At 37.9% G+C, this 20,966-nt stretch overlaps 2 protein-coding genes across 5 annotated transcripts; one reads left to right on the top strand and one right to left on the bottom strand.

Annotated features, from left to right (window-relative positions):
- The first annotated feature begins 3,546 nt into the window (after positions 1-3,546).
- On the top strand, positions 3,547-10,137 carry PEX10 (peroxisomal biogenesis factor 10). Its single transcript, XM_085307154.1, has 6 exons — positions 3,547-3,695; positions 3,972-4,052; positions 4,619-5,025; positions 5,801-5,973; positions 6,276-6,411; positions 9,897-10,137. The coding sequence occupies exons 1-6, from the start codon at positions 3,584-3,586 to the stop codon at positions 9,966-9,968; spliced, it is 981 nt and encodes a 326-aa protein (XP_085163280.1). The 5' UTR covers positions 3,547-3,583; the 3' UTR covers positions 9,969-10,137.
- Positions 10,138-13,512: 3,375 nt separating this feature from the next.
- Positions 13,513-20,868, bottom strand: RER1 (retention in endoplasmic reticulum sorting receptor 1). Of its 4 annotated transcripts, XM_085307156.1 has the most exons (8): positions 20,551-20,601; positions 17,773-17,852; positions 17,378-17,463; positions 16,738-16,842; positions 15,400-15,499; positions 14,846-14,924; positions 14,605-14,740; positions 13,513-13,670 (listed from the first exon to the last, which is right to left on the bottom strand). In XM_085307156.1, the coding sequence occupies exons 3-8, from the start codon at positions 17,456-17,458 to the stop codon at positions 13,581-13,583; spliced, it is 591 nt and encodes a 196-aa protein (XP_085163282.1). In that variant the 5' UTR covers positions 17,459-17,463; positions 17,773-17,852; positions 20,551-20,601; the 3' UTR covers positions 13,513-13,580. The 4 variants fall into 4 exon arrangements, with proteins under 4 accessions (XP_085163282.1, XP_085163284.1, XP_085163283.1 ...); XM_085307158.1 differs by lacking the exons at positions 17,773-17,852; positions 20,551-20,601 and adding an exon at positions 20,692-20,868; XM_085307157.1 differs by lacking the exons at positions 17,773-17,852; positions 20,551-20,601 and adding an exon at positions 20,608-20,680.
- Positions 20,869-20,966: the final 98 nt, after the last annotated feature.

Below are 20,966 nucleotides of genomic sequence, written 5' to 3'. Positions count from 1 at the left end.
CACGGTACATCTGGAGCTTCTTCGTAAGCATGACAAAAAAGGAGGGGGGGGGGACTGCAAAATCTGACGGTGAAGGCTCCTCCCCTGCATTTTACATGTTAATGGCTCTCAGCTCACTGATCACAAAGCAACTCATACAATCCTTGTTCAAACAGTTCAGCTCCAGGGTAACAAGTTCAAAGTGGGAGGAGGCAAAGGGAATCAGAGGGTGGGAACAGTCTTGAGCAGACGTCCAGTTCCTTTTATATGAGCAGAACCTGTTCTTCAAGTTGGAAACTGAAACATCTGTTTATTGCCCTGTTTGAAAGCCGCACTCCAAACTTCTTCCATACTAACAAGTTGGTAGAGGTAAAACCATATTTAATAATACATAGACAAGTAAAATGTGGGAGGAAAAGTTAATCATTACCGTGTGCTGAGTTTGTTTTACATTTCAGACTTCCTTATGTTAATGCCAGTGAAGCAACTCCCTTATCAGGCCTGTTATAAGAGTAGAGAAGAATGCAATGGCAGTGAAGTCTTCACAGGAATTTCTAGCTTGCAAATCTTAAAACAAATATAGCAGCTAAATTTTAAGAGAGATGGCAGTTTTCTGCAATTGCAGACATCAATCAGGATACAAAGGAGAAGAAAAGCATTTTTTTCTTGCGTATTACAGTAAAACAGCTAATATCAATCTGTTCTTGCTGTATGTGACAGATGGAACCTTACCTTTTCACCTCGGTATCAGCTGAGCCATCATACCAATAAAAGTATTCATAGTAGGCCAATACTGAGATCTGCTGCTACTGCTAACATAATCATTCTTAGGATACAAAGTATTCAAGAACCTTCCATCATGTTAGTAGGCAGTGTCTGAAATACACTAGAATCTCAGGTCCTTTCATCTTTACAGACTTAACTGCCTAGTATTCTGTTAAGAAAAAAACATTTTATTCTTCTTAGTAAATATATTACATGTTTCCTATCATTACAATAAACACACTATTTGCACAGTCTGCATTCAGATCAGCCACTTCTTTCACACAAATCTTCTAACTCATGATTTTGGTTTTGCCAGAGGACAGAATTTATGGTAGGAGGAAGTCTGGCCTGGATCTACAAGGAATAATCCAAGACCATAGGCACATTTTTTTTTCCGGGGGGGGGGGTGTGTGTGTGTGTTATGATTCTAAATGTAGCATTTTCTTCTACTGCTTCCCAGTAGAAGTGATAATTTTGTTGGGAAGCTTTGGGGGGGGGGGAAGACTGCATGTTCATATACAGGTAAATACATATTCCCACTTGGCAGATTCTATGATCCTCATTGCACAAAATAATRGCATCTATAATTGTTGCAGTATTCATTAATTCAAATTCTATGCAGCAACTGGGAAAAATCTCAGTGTAAAGCAACAGAGAGGGGTACAATCAAAAGCTCTAAGCTTTCTACAGCGTACAAGATTAAAGCAAAACAAAACAAACCTGCAAATACAGACTGATGAAACTTCCTTCAGGAGGCAGGTGAGCCTCAGCTACACCACCATGWATAAATACTGTACAGCATTGGAACAAAAGCCACTCTATTTCACATGGATAGGACTGACAAGGAAGAATAACTTACTAATTTCATTTCTGAAAACAGTTTTATTCTTTTAAAATTATTACTCTCCAAAGTATGAAAAAAAGAGAAAAGAGAAGGAAGAAGAATTAAGATATAATTGACTGAATACTCAATACATCCCAAAACATTTGGCAGTTAATGTTTCCTCCTTTAGACTTTGAAGGATTGGCCAGTGCTCTTCACTTCCACTTTATCACTGAACATGTGATGCATCTTTACTGCATGTATGTGCAAAACTTGAGAGTTCACAACTAATGAACACAAATGAGTTTCAGCAATACCAGCGAGTTTTTAGCTTCACTTCTAATCAGCAGTCACAAACCACTGTGCAAAGTGATACTTTACAGTCCTTTTGGTTAATAAGTCCAGCTCCACAAAATAATAAAATCGTTTTCCCAAACTTTCCTTATAGAAGGAAAGAGAAATTGCCAGAAATATGCAGAATGATAACAAGTTTGAGTTTAGACTGACACCTGCAGCACACTGCTGTTTAGACAAAGGTGAGGTTCTGGTTTTTGAAGGACAGGCTTTCATTCCTCAAAAATTTGTTATTTTGGTAGAATTATGTGACAAATAATATCCTTTGACTTTTTTGTTAATAGAGCTAGTTGGTTTTAATTTGCCTCTGTTTCAGCTGTGACAAGAAAAACTAGTACAAGCTCTAATTCTTCCAGAGTACTCTCTGTTTCACTCTCAACTGCTACTACTGAAGTCTGCAAACTCTTCTGGAAAATACTCATTTTAACCCAAACTGAGTCATTTCATCAAGTTGATTACATGGTGGATTACTTCCCCTTTGCTTCCACATTTTGCAAAACTGAGTTTATAATTAAAGTGACATATTAAAATCTGCTAGAGCATACTTTGACAAAAAAAATGTATCAGATTTCAAGACACAAATTGGCAGTAAGTATTCTCAAAATAGTTATTTTTACGTTTGTGAGAAAAGCTATTGCTTGTAGACAGCACACAGGAAAAAAAAAAAAAAAAAAAAAGGCTAGCCATTCCTGCAACAGCCTCAAAATGGCTAACACAATGTTAGCGGGTCTCCATAAAGGCCAATAAACCTCATAACAACATCAGTTATCAGACCCTGTCTAGAACCCACTGAAGCCTCTAGAGTATATCAGCTAGGGATTAGATTCAGTTTCAATAATAGTTTATCAGAGACTAAACTGGTGGGTTTAGGCTTTTAACATCGATGTTCACTCATCTTTTTTTTTTTTTTTCCTGTTTTCCCTTCCAAATCCCATCTTTCATCCATGAAAGGAAAGGAAATCACTTAGCTGACACACTATGTCAGTAAACACAAACGGTGCTGCTCAGAGAGACACTATGTTCTAGAAAGAGGGATTTCCTTTAGCACACATGGAAACGCGTCTTCCAGCTAAGCCACAGAGGAAGGCTCTGCAATACCGCACACCAACACGCCCAGGCTCTTCTGGCGGTTCGTGGCGCGAAGCATTGCCACGTGCAGCAGCGCGGAGCCCAAATTCCCGCTTTTACCAGGCCCACAGAGTTTACCTCTACCAGAACCTGCTCTCGCCCCTCACGGCGGCCTCAGGACGAGCCCCTGCGGCCCGCGGAAGAACCGCGCTCGCGAGGCAGCCAGGGCTGCAGAGCTGCCGCTGGCCGGCAGCAGAGCCAAGCCAAGGCGCGGACGGGAGTTCTGGGCACCCACCCCATAGCACCGGAGGGGAGRAGGGGGGAGCGGGACGCCGCGAGCCCCACTAGCGCGACTGCGCCTCAGCTAACGGCGGGAAGGCTGGCGCGCGGCGGCGCCAACGGCCGCGGAGCGCCGCCAACGGCCGCCGGGCGGCGCGCGAGCCGCAGCAGCAGCACACCGAGGGCAGAGGGGAAGGGCCCCGGCCCCTTTAAGGAGCCGCCCGCCGGCTGCGAGGACCGTCCGGACGCAACGCCCTGCGGCGCGGTCGGGGGCGGCGCTTCCGGTGCGGGCGGGCGCGGCCGGCTCCGCGCGCCATGGCGCTGGCGGCGGCCGGCGCCGCGCAGCTGGTGCGCTGCGGGCAGAAGGACGAGCTGTACCGGAGCGGGCTGCGGAGCGGCGCCGGCGCCGCGCTGCACGGGCTCGCGGGTAACGCCTCCCGTGGGGGCTTGTCCCGGCCCCGCCGGCGGGGAGGGGGGCGGGTTCGCTGTGGCGATGAGGTGACGACAGCGTAAATGCTGCGAAATGCGCCGCTAGGAGCACCATCGGCCCCCGGCTCCGCGCCCCTGTTAGAGCTTCTCTCGCGGGGGCAGCGGAGGTGGGCCGAGCCTTTCTTTCGTTGGAGCCTTTCGGCGAAATCATTGCCGCAGGAGGGCTTAGAGCTATAGAAATGTACTGAAAATAACCGTGATTCTGACCTCTTAGGTGCTAAGAGGTGGCTGGAATGGAGGAAAGAGATTGAACTGCTTTCTGACATAGCCTACTTCAGCCTCACCACTTTGTCAGGTAACGTGCATAGCAGCTTATTTAGCAGAAATGCTGAGGGTAATAGTAACAGTGTGAAAAAAAGAGAGATTTCTGCCCTGGGTGGTTGCTACTTGTTTGTGACCATCAATTGGCAGGAGTTTGCTGACTTTCTTCAATATAACAGTTGGTAAGTTTATGCCTCTCTATGCCTGTTGTTGCACTATGCTTCTAAATGCCTGTTATTAACTATGATAACACTGTATTGTCAGAAGCTTTATAAATTTGCTGTTCAAGTGCAACAATTTATCACTCTTTATATGTATGTGTTCTTTTAAATACAGAATCTGCTTTTTTTTWAAAAAAAAGGATGCATGACAGTATGAAAAATATTCCTGCTTTAACACTTAAATCCATTGCAGATCGTGAATTGTGATAATAAACATAGTCCTCACCTCATCCAAAACAAAAATGTAACTACTCRTGAAAACTTAAAACCTTGGCCTGTGTTCTCACCTGAGCAGCCTGTCACCATGCTTACCCATATGGAGAATGATGCTGCAATTGTTATCTTACCCTGCTTGTTTTCCATTACACACACTATTTAGGTTATCAGACTCTGGGTGAAGAGTATGTTAACATTGTTCAAGTTGACTCAACCAAGAGAAGGGTGCCCTCTTTTCTTCGACGGGCCATCTTGATTTCTCTTCATACTGTAGTACCTTATTGTTTAGAAAAAGGATTACTGCATCTGGAACATGAGTTGGATATAGAAGCTGATGAGTCTAGAACCCAGCAGAGCAACCCAGCACACAGCTTATTGGATAGGAACTTAGTACGAAACTGGATACAGAAACAAGTTGGGGAACTGCCAGAACAGCAGAAGAAAACAGTCTTACAAATTGTGTATGTTATTAAACAATGCATTCCTTTGCTCCGACGACTACATCTGGCAATATTCTATATAAATGGCACTTTTTATCACCTGTCTAAGAGGATCACAGGAATCACATATGTAAGTGGATTTATTTCTTGTTTGAAAATGGTGTCTAGTGCTGTATTTTGGCTTGTGTTAGGATGCCATATTTGTAAAAGGAATATAGAATTTGTTCTTAGCTGATTATAATACAGGCAGTGCAGACTGGGCAAAGRAGGAAATTTTAAATACTGTGTAGAGAGGTTACGAGTTCCTCCAGTTTAAAGGGTATGGCTATAAATAATATTCTAAAATAATTTACTAAAACTATCTAGTCTGATCAGTCCTCTACAAACAAAAAAACACTGAAAAGTGGCTTCATAAAGGCATTGAAAATACCTAAATACTGTTTTTAACAAAACTCAGTATGCATTTAGATAGGTTTTTTTCCTGTATAAAAAGTTAAATTTCACATTGTCTTTCCAAAAACATCCTCAGCCACTGGTCCAGAGCTGTGTATAGACACAAGACTAACACTTCCCTAATCAAAGATCTTGTCTATGTGGAAAAGAGGTGTTTGACTATTTGCTCAGAGCCACCTAGCAACAACCTGATTACAGTAGTAGCTTTGATAGACAGGCTGACAACTCAAGATAAAAGATCTTGTATAAACAGCAGTTAAGTGTAGCCTGATGCATCCAGGACATATTAGATATACAGAGAAACAGCCGAAGAGCAGCTTGATGGGTCCAAGAGATGTAATGTGTCAAATACTGAAGACAAATAAGAATTCCTAAATCATTTTATTGATATGGGGGGCAGTCTCATGATAAACAGCATCAACTTGATATCTTTGTTTCTGTGAACTACGCAGCTGTATTTTGGAGGATTGCAAAGAGAAGATCAGAGCATTCGATCAAGTTACAAGTTTCTTGGAATAACATCACTCTTTCATCTTCTTCTAACGATTGGTGTTCAGACATACAGCTTCAAACAGAAGCAGAGAGCAAGGCAGGAATGGAAACTACACCGCAATCTAACTCAGAAGTATGATGATCTTTACTTACTAGGAAAGATATGGAAGCAATAATGGGAAATGTAATAGCTTTTATGAGCAGGGACTGCACTGGAGTTACATTTTGACTTAAGTTAGAACCTGATGTAACACTTGAGACATTCCTTACTGATTTAAGCATCTCTTAGATTTCATGCTTTCCTTTTATACTTTTTAAATCTTCACAAACAGGGTTAATACTTGAAGACAAAGTTTACTATAGAATTCTGTATTACCAAATATTTCTTGCAAGCAGGCTATGTAAAGTTAAGTAATATATAATTATGTTAATTAGAAATGTGACGGAGGAAAAGATGACTGGGCGCCGCTCCCGCTGCACTTTGTGTTTGGAAGAACGGAGACATGCAACAGCCACGCCTTGTGGCCACCTATTCTGCTGGGAATGCATAACAGAATGGTGTAATACCAAAGTAAGTATGGGAGGACAAATGGACTTGAAAGGGTAGACATGATGAAATTTCTACTTGTAAATACCTGTCAGCCCACGTTTGAAATAGTGCTTTTTCCTTTACTGATGCACCCTAAATCCGTCCCTCCCCAAGAGTTCAGTAGGACCTCAGTATGAGGTAAATAAGGTGATCATTTTTGCTGGCCCAATCATTGAAATGCCATTGGACTATTTGTACATTCAGGCATGAAGTTTATTTATCTGCAGACCTAGGCCCTAATTCTATATGAAGTGGAGCAAAAAAAAAAAAAGATTTTTCTGAAGCCTTCTTCTCATTTAAGACTGATTCCCAATAAAAATGAATAARTAAGTTACAACCAAACTGGGCCAGTTATTGTTATGCAAGATATTTTAAAGTTGGATTTTGCTCTGGATTAGTAAGTTACAATTTTTTGTTCTAAGAATTTTTATCCAGTAAAGTTTTAATAGCTTGGAATACGACAAGGTATTATCCATTCACTTTCTCTGCAGAGTAAACTGCTTGCCAGGAAAAGAAAAAGGGCATCAAGGGCTACTTACAAATGAAAATTTTTACCACTTAGCCTATATCTGTGCTATAATTCAGATGTATTACTGCAGCTGTTTTAGACATGAGCAATCTACTTAGTTTTCTGACACTGATACTCATATAGCTGTGGTAGAACAGGATCAAGCAAATACTACTTGTCAGAATATTTCTGAGAGCGCTCAAGTGGATCTTGACACTGAAATTAGTGTAGCCAAACTATCGTTATCAAAGCCCTGTAATTTAAATCCACCAAGGTTATACCTATACGGCCTGTTAAGTTCCAGGATAGACAGACCACATGAAGAGAAAGTAGAATGCAGCTTGTGCAAGCTACTTCCTTTCTAACAATACCTTGATATAAATTAAAAAACATCCAGTCATTTCAGATATGTTTGTAAAGACTTAGCCAATGTATGTCAGTCTTACCTCAACACTGTCAGAAGCTGTCTTATCTAGCTGCAGGGAAAGAGTGGCAGTCTACTGAACTACTCAGCCATTTTTTCCCCAGGCTGTGAAAATAGATACTCTTCTTACTGGGTAGTCAGGTTCATTTAATCCTGTTTCAAAACAAAAAACAGTTAGTTTGTCTAACACAAACCRAACTATTATTTTTCCCCTGAAATTAGCATTTTTCAGCACACAGCGGTTTGTTGTTGAATGATAAATATAACGGAGACAGCAAACAATGAAGTTTCAGCTGGATGTGCAAGTTCACTACACAATGATACTGAACTGAAAGCTAGTGTGGGCTCCCTTCAGCAAACTATCGTATTAAACTGAGAATGAGTGTAACTGAAGCAGGTACCTAAGTAGGGCCCCTTAGACTGTAACTATCCTGCTAGACTACAGTGATTCAAACTGCTTTTTTCCTAACCTGTTACCAGAAGGAATCAGTTACTAGATATATCATTCCCTTACACAGGTAACCTATCATTTATACTGTTCAGGATAAGGTACTTAATACACCTTATTGTGTATAACATACACCTTTCGTGCAAGGAGATTAACTCCTGAGTATTGCACCTTCTTATGAATCTGAAATGAAAGAGCAAATGACTTAGCTGATTTTAAAAGCAAGTACAGACTGAGAAAAATTCAGCTAAGCTGAGAAGTAGCAAGCAGCTGCTAACTTGCATTGGATTTGCATCTACTTCTAAGGACTTTAGTCTGGGCTCTTAAAGAGTTTGCAGTAGAAAGGTGAAACATGAACTTTTTTTCACACATTTTCAAAACCAGCTTAGAATAATCTAGGTAGATGTCTCTTCAGTACTGTATMTCTGTTCAAGGTTATCTGGTTTCTAAAGTGTCTAGACATCAATTTAGAAAGTTTTCTTGTAATCCTGAATAAAGATTAGTTCTCATTGTCTCATATCTCTAACTGGAAATTTAAGCTTCAACTGAGGTAGCAATACAAATTGCCCTGTTGACTCTCTGCATGAAGTAGCTTTCTTCCAATAAACTGGAGGTAATTGAAATTTGAACATAACACAAGTATACTTGGCAGCCTACTGCCAATGTTAGTTGTCAGTTTTCAGTTTCAGCAGTAGCAGGCAATACAGCTAAATCTGTTAGAGGACATTTGTTTTTTGCCTCTCTGTCCACTCTAAAGCTGTACCAGATGCACAAGCCTGTAGGTAGCCACTGCATAATGTGTTTTTAACACTGATGTTTTAAATCTGAAAAAAAAAAATCTATTCACCATAATTGTATCTTGGCTTGATTCTTTAAAGATTTGGTRACTAATTTATTATTCTGATAACAGTTCAAAATCCATAGTAGAGAGTTGGGGTTTTTGGATTAGGTCCAGAGGCTTAAGTTTGTTTGTCTTTTCTTAACATTGATACTGACCATTGTTACCTTTTTAGTAGGTTTTAGTCTTTTGAAACGTGCTGACTTGATAAATCTTTTGATTCTCCTACAGGCTTTACCAACCAAAGATACAAAATTTTAAAACCTCTTATGTTGAGTAGCTTGTAATTCACAGTTAAGTATGTTTAAATGCTATTTCTAGCAAAAGTTAGTGTTTCCTCATACTAGCTCAAACTTCTGTCTTACTGATTCCACATACATTAGCAAAATTAAGTAAAATAGCAGTATATATTACAGGCCAGGTTTAAAAAAGACAAAGAACTCAATCAGTCTAGTTCATTTTAGCTTACAATTTTAGGAAATACTTGTTAAATAGTAGCCCTAATGAAAACTACGCAGAAGAAACTCAGAGGACAAAGGAACTGGGGGAAAAAAATAAAAATAAATAAAAAGATTGCAAACTTAAGATTGTGAACTAGAACCGTGGCTTTCTTTGAGTCTGTTATGTTCTGTGCAATGAAAAATAGCCTTTAATACATTAAGTATAAACATGCATAATGTAACACTTGATTTCTCTGGTAAAGATGACAAAGAGGCTATCAATCTGATAGTTTTCTTTCAGTTGCAGGTAAAATAAGGGAAAGTATTTTTAGTATGAATGTATAAAAAGAAAAGAACCCATTATTTCCAAAATGAGTACACAACATTTCTTAGCTTAAGATATTCAAGGAAAATAGAGAACATCCAAGCTTAAGATATTCAAGGTAATAGAATATCCAAGTAAAATCTTGAAATGACAACCACTGGATTGACTTTGATAGATGGGACTTTCTTGGAGGTAGAAGTCCTAGAAGTCATTTTTCTCTAAGACAATGATGTTACTTTAAGGCAAAGCTATAATATAGCTACGGTTTTATGGTGGTATTTCAAACACTCATGTCACCTCAAGCTGCTCTTTAAGTTAGGTGCAGCTAGCTTAAGAAGCTTTTTACATGGTTAAATTTGCATTACAAATTGGTCTAAAAAAATGTTTACAATTACAGGTGCTCATTTTCTAGAAGTAGCTAAGCAGTTATAAGCTTTTTAAAATAACAATTCAATATTAATACGAAATCTAATTTCTTTTGCAGGCAGAATGTCCACTGTGCAGAGAGAAGTTTCATCCTCAGAAACTGATCTACCTACGTCATTATCAACAGTAAAGCAAAAGCTTTTCTGTTTCACGACAAGAGCTTCAGCTCTCTTTTACAAAGTGGCCATACAGCTTGAGTTAGTCCAAGAACAAGGTTTTATTATAAAACTGGTAACTGCCTGTACAAGGTAGCACTCATTCCTGTTTTACAAAATAAACTTCTGTCTTCAGCCCTTCTATTTCTTGTAACATGGTTCTTGACCATATTAAAAACACCTCTTTCTAGGAGCGATTAGGACAAATGTAATTCTCTGCTTTGGGCAATGGAAGATAAACATCAAATTTTCATTCTAAGTGCGAATAGCAAGTCTTCTAACCTTTCATTGCATACTTAAGGTATTAAAATTCTAGGATTTCTAAGACTCACTTTTTTCTTGTAAAATTACAGTGGTCATGCTGTAGGCCTCAAGGGGAAAAACAGTAGCTGCACGCAAATTCTTAGCTTAACTGCAGTGGAAGATCTGATGATACATGTATGTCAGGTAACATTCCATTTTCACAAAGTGAACAATAAAACAGGTTTCCTTGATTTGACAAGCTATGTGACCTTCCTTAAATCAACAGAATCAACAAATGCAAGGAGCACCTTGAAATGCAGAATACAGGCTTTTCTATACACTGATCTATTAACATTCAGCGTCCAAAGTTTTTCTCTCTATCACTATTAAATACCAAGACTTTTCATCAAGTAATCCAGACCTTTAGACTACAGTAACAAGTGTTTCAAAAAAAGTTCTAGTACCATATACTAGTAGCAAACTAAGGTCATGGATAAAACATTATTTGTATAACACAGCTTATGTTTTGTCTGTGTTTTCCACAGTCTAACACAACGAGGAAAAAGGCTCACTTTAGATATGCACACCCTGCCTGCTTTATGGCAATAGAGGCTATTTATTCTAAACCAATACTTATAGTATAAATGGGGAGGGATTCAGCCGCATCACCTTGTCAAGGTTCATTCTCATTTAATCCACTCATAAAAGTATTCAGAGCAGCAGGGGAAAAAGAAGATACTCAAATGTTAGTGTATCTTCCTTTCATTATTGCATAATAGAAAATGTACAAACAGTTATTTTTTAAATTCAGACAAGGTGTGAAATCCAGATGGCCTACTTTTTGTGGATCATAAGTTGCAGCAGCAGTAAGACATTTACTAATAGCACTGGATTGGCACCAAATACAGACTTTGGGGGGGGGAGGGGGCAGTGAATCAGACAGCAAGAGCACTTCTCTCTCTCCTCCCCCCGCCCCCTTTTTTTTTTTTTAACTGCAGGGATTCCTAGTCAGCTAACATTTAAGTATTAAAGCATCACCATGAAGTCACTAATAAAATTGTTTAACTTTACATCATAAATATAAATGCAAGGAAAAAAGACCAGTTGCTGATACGCAACTGCTAAGATTTCGGTATTACTTTACGAAACAGGGATTTTCAGAGTTGAAGTAACTTTCTTTTCTTGCACTAATAAAAACTTTCAGTTACCGTCCCACACGTCTCAAACTGTCAAGGCACAACGGAAGAAAAACAGTCCACATCAGGACTCAAAACACAAGTAGCTAAGGGAATCACTGCCAGACATTTAACTGTACATAAAAACAAATGGAAAGTAATGAATGAATAGGAAAATGCTGTTAAGTTGTCCAGCCTAGTTTGTCATGCATTCTGTAAGAACTTAAATTTTATCACTTGTAAGTGATTAAAAACTCCTATCAGTCATAAGCAGTAAGTCATAAAGTAATAAAAATGGACCAAAGTTCAACATAATGCCATCCAACCTGTCTGGCCACTGCATGTTGAGAATCAACTAGGGAACCACGCTCTGCCTTTTCCCAACTTCAGCTACAATTTTTATTTGAAAACTGTTAGTCCCACTGGATGCAAAACAGCTATGCCTGCCTAAGAATGAATAGGCATTTATCACAAGCTCCCACTAAAGAAAGCAAGCAAATGGAGGAATGCACTTCTAAATTGCAATGGTTATCTTAACACCCCACTGTTCAATAATAGTCATTCCAGCTGCTAACTTTAACATCAATAAACATAAAGAATTCCTGTTCTTTCTCTCTGATTCACCCATATATTCAGGAACTCCAGCAAGCCTAAAGACAGCTACTCCAAGTCACAGTTTTCAGATTTTAGGCAACAAACTGCAAGCATCTATGACTGGTATTTTTATAAGACCATTTCTAGCTACTGTATTTCCATAATTTTTAAGGTTTCACACACATTATTAATTTCCATAATGCAAATAAAAAAGGCCAATGTTAACTAAAACTACCTTTCATTTTTTTCCAGGATTACTGAAGGATGAATCAGAGGGCTCCATAATGACTTCATTCAACAAAGTCAATTGAAATGGCTCTTAAATATATTTTCTAATTAGCTGTCTGTTGAAGCTGCCACTATTCTCCCTTCAGAATCTTGAAAAGGCCAATCTTTTCTTATCTTCTGCAAATATAACGTGAATGCTCTCCAAAGAGCTAAGAACATGAAGACAAATTCTAAGGGTAATCATAACTGAAGAGGATATATAACCACCACTGGATTATTATATGTATAAAAAAAATAATAAAGGACAAGAAAGGGGGACACTATCTTTTAATAAATTTTGGAATTAAAAATCACTTAATAAAACTGCTGTTGTATCACATCAAAAAGTTTACATGCAGGTCATTTATCTCTAGATTTTTTTCCATAGAAAATGAAAAGCTGTGTTAAAATTTGTGAAGTTTGTCTGCTGTAGCCAATTTGGGTATGATCTGAAAGGGCTGCATAAAGTCAACTTAAATTAACCAAGAAATCCTTACGTATGAAAGAAATGAGACAAAATATTCTCCAACTAATAACAATTAAAATATAATATATATTTATAATTTCAGGTCCTCAAAAGAAATTGTGACAAATTTTGAACAAAGTTTTGAGTCATCATGAAAGAGCCCAATTCTAGCATCTGCTGTGGAGATGTCGGGGTGAAACTGGCATTAAAACCTTACACGAATGAGTTACCTTAGAAGTTATACATATATTTTTCCCTGCTGCCAAACCCACAATTTAACAAATTCCTTATCCTATTTATATCTGTTTGGTTATAACTGAGAAATACCATGCATTTAGCAAACTGGCTTAAATTCTGCATCTACTAGTGTCTACTGGACTTTTGTATGAAAATAGCACATATCCATGAAGCAGAAAACAGCATCATGTGTGCCACCTTACTTTCCTCCACATACGTGCACAGCACTTCAGGGTCATAGTAAGCAAGAGAACTATGTAAAAATATTCAACTCTAAGCCATTAATCTCTCCAGTGTCACGGCAGCTGCAATGGATCTTAGAAATGGATCTAAGAAATACATTATTCCAAATCAATGGAACTATCAAAAGTTTCTCCAACTCTTACAAAAGATACTAAACTCAATGCAATTTGGTTAGAGTGCCAGTTTCTTCAAGAAACTGATAGTTCAGATAAAAATAGCAAGATTCTCGTAAAATGAAAATTCGACTGCTTTGTCACCACCCTCTTAATCACTTTATATGAAAAAAAAAAGGCATTGTTACAATGGCTCAAAACTGTTCCTTTATGTATAAGCAGAATTTGTCAACAGGTTGATTGCATCCTCTAGCTAGCAAAGGTCTTTCCTACGTCGTCTTTCCCTTTGTATTTCCTCTTGCCATGTGTGAAGGGTATATATCGGTATTTTATCATATGCTGTAAAAAAAAAAAAAAAAAATCGATTTTTAGAGGCAATAAATTTAGATAATGTTTACCAAAAAAATGCTTTATAATGTGCAATTTAAATTACAAAGTCTTCTATAAAGATAGTTCTTCAGTATTGTACAATTGATGAAATAGTCAAATATAGAGAATTTTATATTTAAATAGTGCTCTCAGACTAATCTTAATAATCTCAAATTCAGGTATACTCTCACCAAAAACATGTATAATGCAGTGAAGATAACCAATTGGGAGATGGCAAGAATAGAGAAAATAGCGTAGAGGTATTAATCCTTTACTACCCCTTAAACTTTTAATTTGCAATTTTGAAAATAGTACTTATCCAAAATTYTAAATGTTATGTTTGGAGGAAAAAAACAAAAACATCCAAAACCATTGGTTCTCTTTTTAAAATGCCAGACTAAAATTAATTTGTTAAAACTGTTCTGAATGACTTGCCTATGTTCTTCTCCTTCCCTTTTTTTCTCCATCCACTTTCTTGCAGAAACATGTCATGTCATAACTCCCCTTTTCACTCATCAGAGATTCTAAAAGACCTCTTCATTAAGAATAGCCACAAAGTTAGCTGAAGAAAGAAAGTGGATGGGGAAACTGTAAGACTCTTCTTGTGTAAAAAGAAAACAAAAACCCCCACATCATTAAGTTTAACATTGAAACCCTTTGAAAGTAAGCATCAAATTTTGTAACATAGTATGAAAAATTCTTTTTGCAAGCATTTTTATTTCCTATTACCAGTATTTGCTCTAAGTTGCAAATATGCAGACATGTTCAGGTGTTCATGTTTATCTAATAATAGAAATGCACACAATACATTTAATACCTCTGAAGTGCTCATCTGGATAGCAGCTTGGAAAAATACTACAAGTTTTGAAATCACAAGTGCTCCTATCTGTTCTAAATAAGTTACCTTGATTTGCCTCTTCATAGTGATACAAAACAGCATAATGAAGTACATCACAAGGATTGGCCAAAAAACAGGAACGTTGAAAGCCTCGAAGAACGTACATGCCATAGCAACCAGGATGCCTTTAGTGGCAGCATGCCTTAAAAATAATGTTAACAATTATTCCTTCAACCCAAGCCACCATTTATTTGACATAGATATTTAAGTGTTTCAAAAACAGAGTATGGCAGATAGATTCACTCACCAGAATTTAAACTCTGGAAGCCTTCTAATGAAGGGCCGAAATTCTTCATTTTGCTTTGTAGGTAAGGAAGGACCATCATCTGAGGGGGAGGAAAAAAACCTTACACTGATTTTCACTGTATTCACTCCTCAGACTTCTTTTCAGTCTTTCTGAAAAAAAGCTTTTACTGTTATACACAGACTTCAGTTCCAGTGGCTGTTTTAACATAACTTACTGTCCATTCCCCCCCAACCTCCATCAAAAAAAACCCAGAAAGATGCAAGAAATTAGTGCCAGGTGACTTGTGTTCTTATAAGGAGACCCTAAGCCACTGAAACTTTATGTCAAAACACAAGAGTAACATAACACAGACTAAATTCTTGTCCTCAAAAAAAAAAAAATAATTCTAAAGACTAATTTTACAGTGACCTCTAAAACTAGGCTACACAGAGTTTTTATAAGTTTAAAAAAATAATGTCATGCTAAAGTGTATCTTCCACACTATTATATTAGACAAAATGAGCAGGAAATCTGAGTGAGTTCAGAATTACTGCCATGTGAACTGTTCCTCATACCTGAATCTTCCATTAAAGAGGGGTCTACCTTTGGCGACAAGAAAGCTATGAAGAGATTTAGATGGTAGATTCCCAAGGCATATGTCACAATGTACCAACCCTGAAGGGGGAGAGGAAAAAGAAGCAGGACTAAAACCACTTTCAGTACTTATTTTTCAACAAGATTAAACTTTTCAGTTACAGCATCTTTAACAAATGCTTTTCTATATGCTCATATTCACATGAAAAGTCTTCTGGACCCTGTTAAAATCTATAAATCTTACATATCTATTTTATATATATATGTGTGTGTGTGTGTGTGTGTGTGTGTATAAAAATCATATATATATATTTGTGTATTATATATATATAGAGAGAGTATGTGTATATATATACATATATGTATATATACACACAGCGTAACAAACACTTCTATATATAAAGTATCATAATGTAGGTTCATTTCTATTAACATATTTATTTTCTTTTGCAGCTATGCTAATACTGAGTACACTTACTAGAAACAAATAAGCAAAGCTGAAAAAGTTCTATTAGCCTTTGTAAGCTACACTGTTTTACAAATTGTACTAAGGTAAAATCTAATACATTAAATAAAAGACACAAAAATAGTGAAATTCCCTCATATATCAGCAGATTTAATATAAATGCTTTCTTCAGGCATCCAGTTTCTACATTAAAAACACTTAAAAGTAGTAAACAGCATATAGGCAACAAGCTTTTTTTTTTTTTTTTTTTTTTTTAAAAAAAAAAGTTTTTACAGGCTTCAGAGTCTTCCACGTCTTTATTACTACAATCTTCTGGTTTTTCACATTTGACTTGCAACCCGGCAGTTTTCAGGAATGACAAATCTCAAGCTCTTAATTAGGTTGCAGATTGTCATGAAATAGAGATATCTGATTAGTGGAGAAATAGTTTGTCACTGGCCTGCAGTGATAAAAATGTCAATTAACAAATTCTTTATGGTTTGCGTGACAGAAGGTAACTACTGGCTCCTGAATAAGTTAAACAGCTTTAGAATGAAAGGTAAAACTGTAACTGAAACAGATTTTTCAGAAGTTATTCCGTAATTTCATGACAACTATGGGAGYTTTTTCATTTTCTGTTGCAATCAAATGAATATCTTTAATCGTTCATCTTTCAGTCTGAAGCAGTATTTTAGCACCAACTAAATGTGTTCTTTCTTCAGATTATCTGATTTGCTTTTTCAGCATGTATGCTTGTGATACATTATGTAATTTCAAAGTAATACTATACTTCAGAAACACTCTTAAACAAACAAAACAAAAAATAACAATAGTGGTATCTAAACAAGCTTAGCAGTAAATCCAGTTTCCCTACCTGCAGTAAATAAACTCTAATCATGTAGATAAAACTCAGGCCCAAAGTTACAATCCATCGCACGGCAGTATATGGAGTAGATTTATCTAACCAGGATTGGTAGATCTAGGAAGAAATATAAAGTGTATATCTGTAAAATACACGACATATAATGAATAATGTTTATTATGAAGTAGCATTAAAATTAGTAACTATTTTGAAGCTGTTTAGGAAAGCAGAGCAAGATTAAACTTTTTATTTTTCTTAATAACTAATTATGAGCATTATAAAACACAAGTCCTGTATTTCTACAAAAGGAAAAAAAAAAAAACTTCCCCTTATGCTTGGGCATTACAGAGATTTAAATTCTCAGTATTTCATTTGAGTTTGCTTTCCTTAAGATATTTCTGACACAGAATCTAGAGTTACTCATCATTTTTGAAAATAAAGGTATACATTTTCACTAAGTCAAATATATACACATTAAGTATTTTAATAAGTTGTGTACTGTAATATCTGTTATCTATTTTTAAAACACTCCAGAAGGAATCTTTTGTACAGATTTTAGTATTTCAATAGCTCATCCAAAAAATAAAAAGTTAAAGAAGTTGCAATGAGACTTGTTTATAATGAAGTCWGAAAAACCCTACAGAAAACCAACCTGTCCCAGCCTTGTGAAAAATCTATAGACCATGGACGGCTTTCCATGAACAGACTCACCAATACTGTCCCCTTCTGACATTCTTGCTGTGGAAACAAAACAGTTAAATAGATAACATTTAAAATCAAATCTAAGCTCAGTGAAGCTTTGAAGTACATTGTCTGAACCAGCATTTATATATGATATTGTTTTGGATTGTCCTGTTTGAAACAGATTATGTTTATTGAAGTATTCTTAAAAATAAGATATTTATTTCAAGCATTCCCAAGAGAAACTGTCGGGAAAGTAAAGAGTAGTGTATTTTATAAAAGCAGGGAAAGAGGATCCAATCCATTTTAGGAAGTGGAAAAAGTCCATACAGAAATTGAGGAATAAGCCTTGTTAGACATCTTTACCTTGATAAGGCAGGTGCTGATTTCTAACATCTAAGCACTGAGATATGTACCACAGCACCACCCTCCTATCACCTCAGTTTCTGAAGGAAAAAACACAAAACTAAAATAAATGTTGGGTTTTTTTTTAATCTACTTAGGATTTCCAGATATTAAGTAACTAGAAGATAGAGAAGCAATTTAAGTTCAGGCCACCAGTGGTTCCAAACCAAATTCTTCACCATAACCACCTAACTCAAAACACTGCCTACTGCTGGAATTATTGAGTGAGTTCATTTATCTTGGGCACATGAAGACCTTAGCAGTCACCAAAAAGTTTTAAATACATGGTTTTGCTCATGCATAAAAGATCGGGCCAGGATTCTTAACKTAAGTAAAAAAATATTAACCAAGAGAATTATAAAGTACATACTTCTGCTACCAATTTAGGATCTTTATTCCCCCCCGCAATTAAGCCCAACTAAGCTTTACAGTTCACTTCAAGATACAAAACAAACAAAATCAAATAGAGTCTAAACAGCAAAATTTTTGCCACATCACCAAAGGCAATCCCTGACACTACTTCCTGAAGTCCCTATCTATGAGTGGGACTACATAATTCTGTGGGATAATGGGACTATTTTCAGACCTATATTAATARCTCAAGAACCTCAGATGAAAAATAAAGGTGTGTGAAGCATTACTAAACCATAAAAGTGTAAATTGCATACTGCAATACAGTAACCACTACAAGAAAAAAAAATGAGACCAAGAACAATCTGGGGAGCAATGGAATCTTAAAGTTGTATATTTTTCTTTAGATGTTTGAAAACTACACCTCATGGAATAAACAATAAGTAACAAAAAGAGTACTATTATACTGCTAAAGATAATGGGATTCATTATGAGGTTTCCAGAGCTCCAGTATGCCTTAATTTAAGTTACCTCAGAAAAGTTAAAAATTCCTAGAAATTCATACAATATAGACATAGGCTTTTATATTACAGGCAAAAAGGAAGTAATCTATTATTTTCCCTATTCACTGCAGAACAACAAAAAAGTTGACATCGTTAGATGAGTGTAATTTTATGCTTTTCTGGTTGTTTTTGAAATATTCTGAACTAATAAGCCTTCAAATAAGATACTCAGAGTATTGATCAGATAGCAACTCTCTAAAGAGCCTAGAAAAATCCTGCAAATGCTAACCTAAGTAAATCAATTGAAAAATCACAAATGTAAGGCTGTTGATGGTTTTCTGAAGGAGCAGAAATTTTGCATGTTGACACAGGCAGTATAAAACATTATGTGTGATTATGTATGTTTATGATACATGCAGTTCTTCCATACTGGACTGAGAAATACAACCAGCTACCACTGTTTTACCAAGAAGATATTTCTCATTAGCTCAGTACAAGTAGCATAGACTAAAATATCAATTTCGTATTTATAACTTAAGAATTTTAGTTAATATTGCTCATTTCTTTAAAATATTTACTTAAAGAACATCTGTAATTAGAATAGGATCAAGAAAAGTAGTCTTTGGTATTTGTTTTTAAGGTGGTTTACCATTAGGAACACATATCAGATCTCACTGGTATGTGTGAAAATTAAAACTCAAAAATAGTAACCTCTTTCACAATGTAAAACTTTACTATTGAGCACAGTATTAACAATTCATCCATTTGAATAAAGCCAATTATCAAAAAGACATATAAAGATTAGTACAACAAACTGAACAGCTTGCTATTAACAGAATGTAACTAAAACTGACCATATCAAAAAGTTTTCCCTCTGCTAAAAAGTATCAAGTAGGTAATATATAACCTTCAATAATTATGCTTTTTACCACAAGTGCTATGGTGATACCATTACCAATACATCCTAGAATTCTGAAAAAAATGACAGGATTTGAGGCAGCAAAGACACTTCATTCATCTCTTTCAACAGCAAGTACAAAGACATGCAGAATTTTTAGACAACTCTCTGACCATGACATACCTTTCCCTTAAATGTAAAATTAAAATGAAACAAGTAACAAGAAATAATTTATCACTTATATAAGTCTCCTTTTCTCATAAAATAAGCTTACTTTCAAAAGCAACATTCTGAAGCAATTTGTTATTAATAGGGTGAACGGACAACCAYTGGAAAATAATCCATTGACCTTACAAAGTTTCTCCTCTACCTAGAAAGAGGAGTTAAATTTTATGCCGTGAAACAGCTTCCTGGCCTGTCTAAATAGCAGCAGTCTTACTACACCCGAGCATCTTGTGTGTCTCATGAAACTCGGACTTCCACATTCTCTCAACACCATCTAACATCAAGTATTGTTCAACAAAAGCAATACAAGAAATTCAGGAAAAGGGAAAACAAACAAACAAAGAAGGTACTGTTCTGACAAAGAGGCCAGAGCAGGAAGTGCCCAAGACAGGAGCAGAGCCCACTGAGTTCAGGCGAGCCAGCAGCAACACCGAGGCACACAGTGCTACAGCGAAAGGGAAAACAAGCCCTCGGGAGGCCTGGCCCGACGCGGCCCGGCAGCATCCCCACGGCCGAGAGCCAGTGCCCGGCAGTGCGGCTCACAGCAGCGTCCACGGCGCCAAGTGCGGCAGTGGCCGCCGAGCCCGACAAGGCCCCTACAGTCGCGGCAGGGCCCCTCACCCGAGGGGCTGCCGCCCCAAGGGACTGGGTCACCACCCTCGGCCCCCAGCTGCCAGCCCAGCGGGCCAGGCTTCCCGCCGCTCCCGCACTTGGCTGCCAGCCCGCCCCCCCGGCGCTGAAGCGGCGGCACTAGCTACTCACAGACGCCCGAGCCGGGTTCTTCCTTCCGTTCCCCCCTCCCCCCCACTATCCACAAACCCAATATGGCGGCAGCCACGGGGAGAAATCGGCTTCCGCTTCCGGGGTTCGGATGGGCGGGACAAAAACTCGGTATTTCCCCACCATTGGTAACTGAGACGGGAAGTGGGCGTTGCCGTGGTGTCCTGACGGGAGAGGGAGGGGCGTGGTTCGGCGCCTGTGAGGGCGGACCGAGGAAGAGAGGGGCGGGTGGAAAGACAAGCTGGCGTTGCGGTTTCCAGTTTCAGAGTTCTGCCGTGTTACCGGCGAAAGAAGCGTCCGCTGAAAGCTACGCCGGGGTGGGGGGGGGAAGGGAGAAGCAGCCGCCACGGAGAGAGCGCGGGCGGGCCCCGGCCCGCCCCGCCCTGGGGCCCGCCCGC

The sequence above is a fragment of the Rhea americana genome, unplaced genomic scaffold, assembly GCF_003343005.1.
Source record: "Rhea americana isolate MKP2758 unplaced genomic scaffold, rheAme1 scaffold_254, whole genome shotgun sequence".
Lineage (NCBI taxonomy): Eukaryota > Metazoa > Chordata > Aves > Rheiformes > Rheidae > Rhea > Rhea americana.
Note: the sequence above shows the minus strand (reverse complement) of the source record. Positions and strands in the feature narration are given on the sequence as shown.

Bases quoted from the DNA above. Each gene is read 5' to 3' on its own strand.
- PEX10 (XM_085307154.1), top strand. From the start codon at position 3,584: ATGGCGCTGGCGGCGGCCGGCGCCGCGCAGCTGGTGCGCTGCGGGCAG. The intron at 4,053-4,618 runs GTAACGTGCATA...CACACTATTTAG, and splicing joins CAGCCTCACCACTTTGTCAG to GTTATCAGACTCTGGGTGAA. The intron at 6,412-9,896 runs GTAAGTATGGGA...TTTCTTTTGCAG, and splicing joins CAGAATGGTGTAATACCAAA to GCAGAATGTCCACTGTGCAG.
- RER1 (XM_085307158.1), bottom strand. From the start codon at position 17,458: ATGTCAGAAGGGGACAGTATTGGTGAGTCTGTTCATGGAAAGCCGTCC. The intron at 14,741-14,845 runs GTGAGTGAATCT...ATTATTTTTAAG, and splicing joins CTTCCAGAGTTTAAATTCTG to GCATGCTGCCACTAAAGGCA. The intron at 13,671-14,604 runs GTAACTTATTTA...TTTTTTTTACAG, and splicing joins CTATGAAGAGGCAAATCAAG to CATATGATAAAATACCGATA.